The sequence below is a fragment of the Anser cygnoides genome, chromosome Z (genome assembly GCF_040182565.1).
Source record: "Anser cygnoides isolate HZ-2024a breed goose chromosome Z, Taihu_goose_T2T_genome, whole genome shotgun sequence".
Taxonomy (NCBI): Eukaryota; Metazoa; Chordata; class Aves; order Anseriformes; family Anatidae; genus Anser; species Anser cygnoides.
This window is the reverse complement of record NC_089912.1, coordinates 78,782,418-78,796,294: the sequence shown is the minus strand read 5'-3', so window position 1 is coordinate 78,796,294 and position 13,877 is coordinate 78,782,418. Positions and strand designations below refer to the sequence as shown.

General features: G+C 36.8%; 1 protein-coding gene across 4 annotated transcripts in view; it reads right to left on the bottom strand.

The window, feature by feature from the left end:
* Positions 1-5,171: 5,171 nt before the first annotated feature.
* Positions 5,172-13,877, bottom strand: part of AP3B1 (adaptor related protein complex 3 subunit beta 1) — a 165,250-nt gene continuing 156,544 nt past the window's right edge. For 3 of the 4 annotated variants that reach the window (XM_066987680.1, XM_066987682.1, XM_066987681.1), the window contains one exon: positions 5,172-5,916. In XM_066987680.1, coding sequence (XP_066843781.1) covers positions 5,763-5,916 — 154 coding nt within the window. In that variant the 3' untranslated portion in view covers positions 5,172-5,762. The remainder of the gene's footprint in view (positions 5,917-13,877) is intronic. The other variant, XR_010827451.1, reaches the window with a different exon arrangement.

The window sequence follows — 13,877 nt, the reverse complement described above, 5'->3', positions numbered from 1 at the left end:
AGCACTGTAAATCAACTCCAGCAGCTGCACACCGCTGAAACCAAGTCCCTGATGGAGAAACAGTGCAAGAACCCAAAAGAACACAATTCACTCCAGAATCTTAATCATCAAATAACGTGGGTTGGCTTTTTTTTTTTTTTTTTTTTAAGCAATTACACCATGGTGCAGAAATCAGAATGACTTTCAATTACATGAAGCTGAAACCAACTAACTTTGCCCAAAAGCAGGCTTTGCCAGAGGCCTGCAGATCAGGCTGGAGAAGAACAAAGACTTTTGGGCCCAGTATAAAAAGGTGTCCTTGTTTTTTTTCTGGTAAAAGAAGCCATTTAGTTACTATTCTGGTGTGATGCTGAGACGGTACAGCAAGAGGAGCTGAAGGGCCTCCTCCCTCCAACTCACTACAGTTTGCCCCCTCAGCGCTTGGGCTGAATCCAAATGTCTGGCAGGCTGAGCTTAAGCCCCATTGGTGAAATAATCTGACCACAAACAAACCCAAATCCCATCAAACAAAAACAAAACAAAAAAACCCACATCCCCACAAAAAATGGCTATGAGTTTTTAAATCCAAATAATTCTGCTGATTTGAGTAGGGATCTGAAAAGATTTGGAGAAATACAACCGGGGGAGGAAACAACAGTACTGAGGGGGACCCATACCTGATTTTTGCTAGAATGGGAGAAAACAGTCTGAAGAGCAGCTGAATCAGTAATTCTTCCATCTCCTCCTCACTCACAGTGTTCAGGAGGTGTGCGGAGCACCACGTACCTCCCACGCTGGATCGCCCAAGGCTGGGGCCAGGCGCAAGCCCCATGGCCTGGCTCTGCCTGGTTGGCACCCCGTCCTTCTCTTGACAGGAAAAAAAAAAAATGACTGAACATCCCCACAACAGTATACAAAATCAGGGCTAACCAAAATGAAAATAGGAGGAGTGATTAAACTGAAATCCTGGTAAAAGCTCACAAGGGTCTGCTCATGGTCCCTGTCATAGCTGCAGCTCGTTCAAGTCACACACACAGTGGTCTCCTTGGGGTGCAAAATCCACCTCCTGTGGCACTGTATTTCCACTCCTGGGGCATTCCTGCTCTGTGTTTCCTCCTGCTTTAGCAGCTCGTTTCACAGGGAGTTTCTCTCTTGAGGTGTCTGTATCTTCCCTGGCCATCCAGGCCTTGATGCCACGTGCGCATGGGCAGCCCCTAGCTGCTGCTGGTGCTCGGGAGCTACAAGGGGCAGCTGTTTGGGTCAGAAACAACGGATGCAAAGAGGCAAAAGGCTGCCTCTCCCTGCACCCAGGACTCTGCTGGGACCTTGGTGCTCCCTCCATTTTACTGGACATCTCCCTCCCTGCCCAGCCATTTGCTCTGGCGAGTGGCCAAATGGCTGCCAGGCACGGCTGCTACAAGAGGAGGCCTTTCCCCACCATTCCACCACCCAGAGTCCATTTCTACAGGGCAGAAGGATGAGAAGGACCCCAGAGCACCTACAAACTCTTGCTCTTTCCTGAAGCAACAAGGGTGCTTCAGGGCAGGGTTGTTGTCCTCTTCCCTTTCCTCAGAAATCAACCTGGAGAGGACTGGAAGAGCTGTGGTGGAAGCTGCAGCACTGGCGATTAAAGGCACTTCACCCTCAATGGGGATAGCCAGCAAAACCCATTTGCTCCCTTTCTTTTATACATGCATAATGGGAAAAGGGAGTTTAGAACAACACTGTAAAGATATATGTATACAGACCAGGATGTACACACAGATTTAAATGGATCAGGAATTGGGGCAGTATGGTCACTCAGACCTTGCAGCAGTGAGTCAGGTTCACCTTCTGCCTTCTGAAGCAAAACCAGTTAGCTATAGGTATTGGAAAGATGTTTGCCATCTCTTTCTCCTCCAAACAGGTTCACTGAACTGTACTACAGAAAGCACAAGTACACCAGGTAAAATGAAAATAACCTTAACAGAAGAATTGCTTTTATCAGGGTTATACACAAAGGCTCCTATCCGCAATGAAGCCACACTATACAAACACAGAAAAGTCCAGTGTCTGCATCGTAAAACATTTAATGTAACATACAAGTGTTACAAAAACATGCACTCTATGACAAAACAGTCAAGATATTGGGAAGGGGAGGAAGATAAACTAACAAAAAAAATGAAGGGAACAGAATCTGACCCTCATTGGCTTGTTTCAGGCACATACCGTGTCAGGTATGGCCAGAGCTTAAGTACATGTATTTAAAAACACGGAAAAAAATGTTACTTCCTTCCTCCGGTTTATATTTATCGTTCTATAAATGTTACAGAATGCTACCTTCATTCTGAGTTAGTAGAAAAGATCATCAAGAAAACCAAAATTATCTTTTCTATGCCATTCATTATTTCTTATACTGTATCTGTTCTAAAAACACTTTCATTACTTCCACTGTCCTTTCAAATGGTAGTCTATTTATATCTTCCATTATTTGATTCCTAGCTCTAAACCCATTTCTATTTCTGCAGTTTTCTTTAGAAATGAATTACTAGAATTAAAGCAGACTATGCAGGAAATAATATATTGTCCTTTATTGGACAACATAAAATGTGAAAGAAAAATAACAGGAAAAACATTATGTTATTTTGACTGTCATGCATTGAGCCAATGTTTATATTCTACCATCCAGTGACATGACAGCTTTTCCCTGTACCATATTCTATGCAAACAGTTTGAATTATTTTAAAATGAAGCATGATTTGGACATAGTTTTATTAAATAATAATAATAAAAAAGACAAAAGACAACAAACAAACAAACCAACCTCCCCACCTGCCAAACCAAAAAAGACTTCACAATAGATGTGTGTGTTTGTGTAAACAACCAGAAAGCAAAGAATCTGTCAATTTTTCACTATGCAGAATCTTTCTGATCTATTTGCCCTTGCTCATTTCATAGTTCTTCAACCCATAATTACCAGTATCAGTTTTAACACTAACACTAGATCACAATATTGGAGTCTCTTTGAATTTTAATTACCTTGGGCATGACTGAATGAGTTAATAAAATCACACACATTCCCTGTTTTGATAATACATTTCAGTTTGTAGTTATTACCAATTTTCCGTTTCTGTCTCTTTCCACTGCATTTGAATTCTCACCTCCTGCTCCCCAAATTGGACAATTGATACAACTCCTTAGCTATCTCAGCAAACCTAACTCACCAGTCCTGCAATACTATGCATAGCCTTGCTCCCACATCCTGATTTGTGCATGCAGGTACGCTTCAAGGCTTTGTGTGTCTAGGTTCTCACAGAAGCCAGATGGTTCTTAGCATGCAGCTCCTGAAAAAACTGCCTGCAGAGGTAGGAGCTGCTGCTACCTGGTACAACCAAATCACTCTGAAGTGAATTCCAGCTTGCAATTTAGACTAGTCATCTACTTCATATCCTAATAAGCTTTAACACCCCTCTACAGATGATGAAAGGTATGGAAGAAAGTGAATAAAAATGATATATAGCGAAAGCAAGAAACTATTGCTAACTACTACTACCTGGCTGAATTATGACTGAGTGCAACTCGTGCTGTTAATGTAAGACATGTACATGTGCTCATGTTTAGGTTCCTGAAGAGCTGAGCTTTATTTCACACATATTTTACTATTTAAATAACTGTCCTTAGAAATATTTTCCTCCCAAATTACTGTTTGGGGAAGCTAGAATAAATTTGCAAATCACATTGTCAGTCTGGACGCAGGTATAAAGAGTTCCTGAACCTTGGACCAAATCACAAAGTGTTGGAAAATGTAAATACCAGAAATGCCCCAAATACCCTTACTATACACATTTCTGGTCTTCACCAGTAAAGTCAATGAAGTACTCTAGGGAGGCAGAATTTACTCGGGAATGTGTATGACATACAATAATAATATACTTTCCTTTGATTTATACTGTGGTACATGAAGCAATTCCTGTTTATTTTTCCTTTACAAGCATGGCTGAAGGTTTCACAGTTCAGTCTTTCCTTCGGACGTAGAGTTTTGCACCTTTCCCTCAGTATCTTCTGAGTCTTAATATCAAACACCAGGTAGACCAATCTGCATTTTCTCTGTAAAGATTTTCTACAGTGAATAATTTTCCATCTGTTTGAATAATAGCTCTTACATCACGCTTTGTAATTCAAGAAAAAATGCATTGCAAGATCGGGCATTTAGAAAATAATGTAAATGTTGATTAAAAAAATGTACATTCCTGTTGAGGACGTTAGATTCTTGTTTCTTGTCTGGGAAATATACCAGTATATTTTGGGTGCCAGTGAAACCCAGATTTCTTACAGAAGTGCAACTTCAATACCTAGCAAAAAAGTCTCTTTAGAATTTCCCAGTAAACTCCGCTACATGTCAGAGCTACTTCTTGGTTCCACTAAATTTTAGCAGAACATTTTAGAATATTCCACTATGCAGTAATGCGACATTTCTGATAAAGTGGTATTATTTCCTGTCATCCGTAAAGCTAAACAAACCAGCACAACTTGGCCAGCACTGGAGGACAATGCAAGGGTCCTTGTGACAGAGAAAGGGTATGGAGTTATTCAAATGTCTTTCTGTGTCACAAAAACATCTAATGGCAGAGCCATGAGATACTAGGAAAAGCTGTATTAGAAGTGAGAACTGATAGGAAATGACAAAGTTTAGCATCTTCGCTCCCACCATGTAACCAGAATGTGAATGGAAAGTCAAAATCACGTTCAGGTTACAGCCGCTGTAGCAACAGGCAGAAAATTGTGTACCACCAAGGTGGCAGAGCTGTTGGACTTCTCAGCTCAGTAGATATGGCTATGAATTTCTCTTTGCCTCAAGCCCTGATTTATGCAAAGGTGGGAGATATTAGCTTAGGTATACAATAAAAATTTCAAGCAAAGAATTTGAATGATTTATTAAGCTAGGTGACAGTATTTACCAAAATAGTCTCTTCAGTCAGTATTTTATGAATAGGCCAATTTGAAAATAAAGAGTTATGGGTTTTGTTCATTAGCAAAAATGTAACTGCATATCAGAAAATTAAAATTGGAGCACAAACACTGTCTACTTTCACAAAAACAGTTTCCTAATGCATATGTGGCATTCAATCTTGTTAGTATTTACTTTAAATTAACCAGTTATATACATTACTGACAATCTTTATTGGTTCTCTACCAAAAGAAGAGAGATCGACTTTCTGCTCATAGCACTACTTTATTGGCACATCAACAAAATATTTGTGAAAATAACATTAAGTGGGAACAACAATCTTACTACATCAGTTCAGGTTTACAAGGATTTTCAGAAAGCAAACACAATTTTCTTGTACTTATTGTGCTGTTACACTTACACAATCAAACTTCTCAGAACCACACACACAGTTGCTGTGTATGTTGCTGGAACCTATCTGCCATTTTAACACAGTTTTCCAGCAGCGTGATTTCCCTTGAACTTTATAATCCAGTATTTGTCTACTACAGTGGGGAAAGGGAAAATGGGATCAGAGAGGGAAGTACTAGGATAGAACAAACGGGAAATACATTTAAGAATGCAGATAACTGACAGTAAAATGTATGTTCTTTGGTTAGCAAGCAGAAAAAAAGGAGAGGACTTGCATACATGATAGATACACACTAGCATTCTAAAGCAGAAGACAAGAATGTCAAGAGTGTATTCTTCCCCCCACTGCCAGATGGAAGGGCTATTATTATAAATGAAAGGCAGCAGTAGTGGATGCCAGGCACTTTTGTTGTGTGCCAGATTCTGAAGTCCAGATGTAAGCAGGTTACCCCTGGGACAGGACAGGCTTCAGCTCCCGCAGCAGAACAGAACCAATCACAGTTTTCTCAGTGTTTATGATGAGCTGTGCTGTAGAGCTCTCCTTCAGCTCCACTGTGACTAGCATCAGTGACCCACTGTGCACAGTCTTAGCTGCAAACCTAGAGGGAGAAGAAAAGTAAAAAAATAAAAAGAAATTGCTGAGAATCTTCAGGTCATAGACTACTATTACTTCTTTCTGCAAAAGTTAAATGAGCTCATCTATTAACAAAATGCCTCCAATTTCATTAAGCAATTTCAGGGGATAAACCATGAAAACTCAATTCTGCAGACAATTTCTTCATCATTGTGCAAATATTTTAGTATTTAAGGACAGAAAGGGATTGTGCAAAGCCCTGCATTTAATAAATCAAATAAAATATACTTAAATTATTATTTGAATTCCAATTCTTCAGTTCCTGTACAATACTCAGGAGCTGCTTTAGTGTACATGAGCAACCTAAATTTAATTCTATGGAGATTTCCATGGAAAATATAATTTGGTGCCCCAAAGAAAGAAAATCCAACAACAGTAAATGTGAGAAAACACTTCTGAAAAGCCAAATTGTTGTACTTTCAGAAAAGTACATTCCTCCTGCTTTCTCAGGAATTAATCCAGGCTAAAAATACTTGAACATCCAACATGATCCTTTCAAATGATGGCAACAGCAAGACAGCAAATCCTTGCATCTGTGAATGCATTTCATCTCCAGAATATTTAATCATAAAAATGTGGTCACTGTTTCTAAATATTTTATGACTAAAAGTCATACAAAGCAAACTGAAAAAATCCAGATAAAAGTTAGAACTAATGCACCATTACTAAATTCCAAGACATGAAGAACCCACTAATTACATGGAATTAAAAGCAAAACTAGCCTTTTAAGCACTACAATTGACTGAAAAGCCATTTTAGGCACAATGAACTTCTGTCAATCCTGTTAATTCATTCTGCATGCACAGCCAGGCCCAAGAGACGGGACGGAAGAGGATGGCAACAGCCTCGTCCTTCGCATCCCGCAAGGAGCACACCATGCTTTTCTGCTTTTCGTTGTTGGTGGTGGTGGTTACTTGACAACAACCAAGTTTCTGCACATGGGCTTTTGAAAACGCTAACAAGTGCGGAGCAGGTCCGCGACCCAGCCTGACCCCACTTTGCGGGGCCAATCTCCTCTCCTCCCAATGAAGGACACGTGTCTGAACCGGAGCCATCTGCCTCAATTTGCGCAACATCTTCAGCCACAAAAGGACCCAGTTAGCCCTGACAACAGCGCACAATGCAGAAAAATAAAACTGCTGGGCTGACAGCACGCTGTCGGCTATTCAAGAGCAAACCAACTGGTCAGTGTCTCATGTCTGACAATTAGCATGGGCCTCGCAAAGCGCCTGCCCGGGCCCTTAGGGATCTGTTTAATTACCATCAACATAAAGGAGGGAGTTTATCAGGAGATACTCAAAAAACTTCACTCCAGACTTAATTAAAATATTAGCCACTTAAGCAGGAAGCAGGTTCTCTTTAAACGAGATGTAATTTCTGTCTTTTTTTCTTTTTAAACTAAGCATATCAAAATCTCATAACACATTATACTAATTAGGGAAACATGGGGCACTTCTCTAATGTCACCCATCACAGGTCAATCTATTTCTTTTGTCCAGATTATAGATACATTCAAAGACCTTTCCCTTTAATAGGAGATTCTGAAACGACATCACTGCTATAAAAATTAACTACTTAGCTAGTTATATCAATGATTTTGTCTACTTGCACTGCAATGTAGAAGATCACTATTTCTCTTGTTGATTTTGACAGGAGGATAATTATATAAACAATAGTCTTATTAGTCACTTTATTTACTTAACAGTTGTGTCTTGGGACAACACAGAAGCAGATTATGTCTAAGTATGCACATAAAAAGGTTGGTAGTTGGCACTCCTGCTGTGTTTCATAGCCTCAAGGCTTGATTTTACCCTCTTTTATTAAAACCTGAAAGTGATACGAAGTCGGTGTTCTGTGAAACCCAGGGAAGCCCAAAGCACCAGAGATTAGTTATGTGCTGATATTTTCACAAGTGTATTTGCCAAATCTGATAGGTGATCAATATTGCTTTTCCATACCTCTAAAAAGAACACGTAATTAATGTGAGTTTTTATGTCACTTGCAAAGCATAAAGGGTCTGATTTTTGGCTAATTCTACACAAAGTGTTAATATGCATAAATAGCATTGGCTAATTGGTTTGTATCAATGGTCAGTGATCTGGAGTCACTTAGGGAAAAAAAATGGAACAAAACGAGACAACTTCTGTTCACCATTGAAAAGGGTGTATAGAAGAACCACGACAGAATATGTTTACCACTGCTTTTGAACTTTGGAAACTGAAATCTGTTCCTTAAAATGAAGAAGAAGTTTCTAAAAACAGTTATAACACAAACCAGTTTATTCAATTGTTGAAACTGAATGCAGTTATTAAAAGATGAAGCTGTTGACTTTTGGTTACAAGACATGATCAGTAAAACTGATTTGCTAGTTATTTAGATGTTTTAAAAATGCTGTCATTGAATAATTTGAGTAGTATCTGATTTTTAGACTATGCACACATTAATGCATTGTATATGTTTGCTCTTATTATGAGCCTATGTAAATTTTACAATACATGTTTTCTGCTCTAAATAGTTAAACCAGAAAGCCATTAAAAATCTTTCAGCAGCAAAAATTAATCACTCTCTATAGTAGGTATTTATTCTTTGTGAGAAGCTGTGGAACAGCTTTTATTTTTCCCATGAGGTCAGTAATTATTTTCACTTTTTCTGAAAGTTGATAATGCCTTAAAGGTAGGATTTTGAATCCAAATACTTGAAAAAAAGATATTATAAACGATCAGACTTCATAGTCTCAGTCAAACCTGGGAACTGCATTGTCAAACATTCAAATCTAACTTATAAATTGGTTGTTATTAAGTCCAAAATAGAGAATTTGTTCTTTGGGCAACTTGTGGCATAAAACATTATAGTATCAGTATGGCTCTGTTGCAACAAAGAACGAAGCAGTGAATATGAAAACAAACAAACAAAAAACAACCAAACAAGATAAATGAGAGAACCATTCAGAAAACAGAAACAAATATTTACTAATAGTTTTAAGATGGCTGTTTCTGTTATAGTACAGTTATTGACTAGATTTCTTTATAATATTACTTCTAAAACTGCTTTTGCATCATTAAAAATATCCAGAAAGATTTGCAGGTGTTAACATTTTCCACACAAAAAAAAATCAAGACGGAGCAGAAACATGAGAATGTGAGATATATTTGCATATTCTAAGTTTTTTTCAAATACATATTTTTAAGAAGAACACTAAATATTCTGAGGCTGTGTGACCTGGAAAAAGAGAGGGGGAGTTCACAAATTTACAGAAATATAGTATCTTTCAGTAGGTAAGAAAATACATATTAAGAATCAAATTCTACATCAGCATCAGTAAAGCACTGGCATATTTTTAGAAACCATTCAGTCTTTCAATAGTTAAAAATCAAATACATTCTTGGTCATGAACTATGATTTTTTAATGGCTGTCATGTAAAAATACCTTATTTGTTGTTAGTCTGAATTCCTAATAAAGGGGAAAAAAACAGACAATCAGATATTACAATGTGACAGCATTTGGCAAACGCTGGCTTTGTAGTAATTACTAGCCTAACTACAGACTAGCAGTTATTTTCCTTTTTGTCCTGTAGACAGAAGATAGAGCTGCAGTATGCAGGAGAAGCATTTTTATTTGGAAGGATTTTGAAAATTCCAAGCCAGAGAATAGAGTAACAGAGTAAATCACTCTGAAAATACGCTCTTAAAAACTGAACATTTTAAAAAGTGAATTTACAGTTCAACGCTATCGGGACATTTGTTTATAGCAGAGCAGGGCTTGTGACGCATAATTCAACAGCACTAAAACACATGCTCTCTCTTGTCGGGCACTCTTCATCTTTGATTCTTCCATTTAAGCTAAATTTTCTTCTTTTTCAGTTCTATTGCTTACCAGAAACACTGACAATGGCACACAGAGGCTAAAACTTTTTTTTTTTTTTTTAAATCTTGCACATTAAGCCTTCAATTACTGCCTGCTGAAGCAGACAGAATCCTATTAGTAAGAAAGACGATCACAAGATACAATGCCCTGCCCTAGCTGTAGACAAATGATTAGTCCAAAGTTCACAAATGTGTAATCAAGTTATGCAATGAATATATTCAAAGGATAAAAATATGACTGTGAATTAATCTCCAATTTGTAAATAGAAGAATGAACAACTACGAAGTACATTCCAGTGTATCACACGGAAAAACAAAAGTAGTTCCAGTACTCTGAATATTTACCTCACTCTGCCAAAGTCTCCCTATATATAGGTTTGACTCTGTAATGAGCATTTCATCTCAAAATTGGCTATATTACTAATTATGTGTAATGGTTCTACGAATAAGCCTTAGAACATGAAAAAAGGAAGTATTTGGAATAGCATTAATATGTATTAGTTCTGACTTGAGGATACAGTAAGCTTAATGAAACAAAGTACAAACATTAAAAAAAAGAGAGAGAGAGAGAGAAAAGAAACATCTTTTTCTTAACCTGGTGATTTTAACCTCTCGGAAAAAAACTTTTTTAAGACTGACTGGTTATTAGTCATGGAAATTAATTAATATTTGTATTAAAAATCATATAAAGATACTTTGAGATGTTTTCTTTTTCAAGACCATTTCAATCTAACATTTTTCTTAAAATAAATTGTTCAAAATACGTAATTCATTACCACAATTTAACTCATTTTCAATATTAACAATTTTGAGGTTTAATGAAATTGCAAAATTGTGCAAATAAATTCAATTCAAATATGTACTTTAGAAAAAAGATTTTAAATTTTATTTCTAAAATAGATTTTGAGTTTGTCCTGTTACCAGTGAGCAGTTGCACTGTATTCCTAACAAAAAAGCATGAATGCAAATGAGTCCTCAGAACTTACTGTCCAGTACACAGCAGTACTCCACATGTTCAAAAAGATGCTGCATGAACTTATCTTCACAAAAATTTCCTTTAAGTTCAAAAACTTCAGCACTTTTATATGGAGGTACTTATATCTCCTTCCCAAAACTTCAATAAGCTAAAAACTTGAATCATTATATTTGCTCCTCACCTAGAAAACTATAATTGTGATACCTGATCTATTTTGTTTTCTCATCTATTCTGTTTGCTTTATTTTTCTTAAATAATCAGGAGTTTAATATGGTAAGCATTACAATTAAATCCAGTCCCTCTTTAAAACAGGCTATGAATTTTCATTTGCAAAAAAAATATTTAATTCAAAGAAAGTACTTCACCTTACAGAAATACATTAAAAGATTAAACCTGCTCAGAGATTTTTCAAATCAAATATATTCTCTTCTTCAGCTAGTTTAAGTGTTAAATGTTTTTTGTTTAACCAACTGACTCAGAAGGTTCCCGTTTGTTGCTCAAAGAAAATGCTGCACATATTTTTCACTTTACAGCATTCTGATACAAAAGCAGTGCTGTCCTCTAGTGGACAGCAGACAAGCAAGGCTATAACCATCTATTTTGATTAACCTTGTATCCAAAATAACTCACTCATATAATTTTAATATTAAGCTCAAATTTGATTTCTTAAAGTTATTTTTAGATTTTGCAATCCACATGCAAGTTCTTTAGATACAGTAAAATATTTAAAATATTAAATGCCTTAGATGGTGTTGTAGAAAGACATTCTCTTGATCAAGTATCTTGTACCAGTTAATCAACATCTTCATGTGCTAATAATACATGAAAACAGTATTAGTACATGCAGAGCCCATTTGTAAGCAGTGAGGAAATTCCAGGTTTGGGGACATTAGGATTTGATTGAGAAATATATAATAGAAACTACTGAATGAGTACACTCATATTTAAAACTTCTAGTTTTCTTTTTATCTAGGAATAAAAATATTTACCAAAGAATAGTGACTAACCAGAAAGACTTTCAGCACAGGCTGACGAAAGAATGGTAAATGGTTAGTTAGGCTAGCTGGGTCACTAAGAGACCAAACATTTATTAATTTATTTTAAATCTAGGATTCTACAGTAAATTAAAGAAGTGTTAAGAGTTTACAACTTCTGGCAAAAAGGAGGGCTGAAATACCAGTGGATAGCCACGTACCATTCCACCTAGAATTCTGTCACCTACAGGTAAAGGGTAATAGAGAAACTCTTTTGCCTAGGGCATTTAGCCTTCTAATTAATTCTTACTAGAGAAATTAGGAAGCAAAATCAAGGCTGCATGTCTGTTACAAGTTTATTTACTTGGCTACCCATTGCAGCTCTCTTGAAGAGTAAAAAAAGACAACTGGGCCCAACAGCTAAAAAACCATGGAGCAGAACAGTCCACACAACTGCTTCAAAGGAGCTACTGCCAGAGGTAGATTTCACTTCATTTGAGCTCTCAGACAAGCCAATTACTTAGTAAAAAATCTTAGAAAAAAATTTCTGTGTGCACACAGAGAAGAAAAGGTCTTTAAAAAAGACTTATTGGATTTATAGGACGTATTTGTCAACTACTGAGAACACATATCTCTTCATATGGAGATCCAAATATATATGCTCAGTTGTTGAGAAATACTGAGATTGTTTATATGCTATAAACATATAATTTATTATGTAAATTTTAAACATATAATCTCATTATACTGAGATTGTTAATTGGAGATAGTATATAAATGATAAACAATTTATAATTCTCATTAATTTCTATGCTATGTTTATACTTCAATAAATGTGTGACTGTCCTTCCTTTCTGACATGTTGGAAACAGCTACAGTTTTTGGATATGGTAAGCTGATGGGGCCTGATCACCAGCTTTCTGTGACCTCTTCCAATTTAGTATAAACTGGAAGATGGCATACACAAAGATTTTCCAAGTAAACTCCTTCAAGCAGGAGTTTGTTCAATACATACGTACCTACATACATGCATAGTCACACACCTTTTCTCCCCGAATTAAGTGCTGTTGGATTAAAGAGATGTGGGGAGGATAACATTACTAAGCATGCCATTCTCTGATAATCAAAATTGTCTGTAAACAAAACCCTCTTTCCTTTGAGAATCAGTCTGCCAATATAACATAAATGGGACATGACAGGTTGCAAAATGATAAAAAGGGGTGAATTCCATCAGACTGTCAGGCTGATGCATGGGGTGGGGAATAAAGGCTACTGCAAAACAAGTGTTGATCCTTCGGTTTCTTTCTTTTCTTTCTTTCTTTGTTTTCTTTTTTTTTTTTTTTTTTTAAAGCATTTCATGCAAGTTTCGATACTATGTCTAGTTGCTTTTATGTTCTTCAGGTTTTTGATGCCTATCCACTGCAATGTGCTCTCACTGTCATGTTACATGATTTCCACAGTATGTTTTTGATTTAGCTAAAATAATGCAAGCCTCCAAAAGGCAGGTGGAAAATATTTAACATCCTGTTAAATACTTACTTATCCACAAAACCACATAAGTTATGAGTATGTTGAATGATGTACTACACACAGCAAACTCTGAACAAACCGATGTATCTGTATGGAGAACTCAAGTGTCATTAAAAATACAGATGCCTGAAGCAGCATAGTCATTGCATGCAATGCTGTGCTTCAGCTAGCTAGACCTGCCCCAGCAATGAGCAGAAGTACTGTTGTTTTTTTTTTTTTTGCTTTTTGTTTAAAAGCTACCTTGTTTGCTGTTAACGCAGGTGTCTATGACACATGCTAAGAGACCAACACATCCTCCATCTGAAAGTTCTGGTAATACATCAAAAGAAAATACTGCTTTGAGAATGACCACTGTAATGGAGTGTATTACACTCACTATTGCAAAAAGTGAAAACAGCTGCCCAGAAGCAGATTAAGGCTTCAATGTGGAAAGTAACAAAACTGAAGCTTGATTTTCTCCAGAAACTCACATTGTCCCATATTGGGTTGTTGAAATTAGAGACTTGACTATCTCAAATTAGATGACTGACGTTAATGCTGTCGTGTTTTTCTTTAAGTGCCGGCCAGTGGTTAAGGCCATGA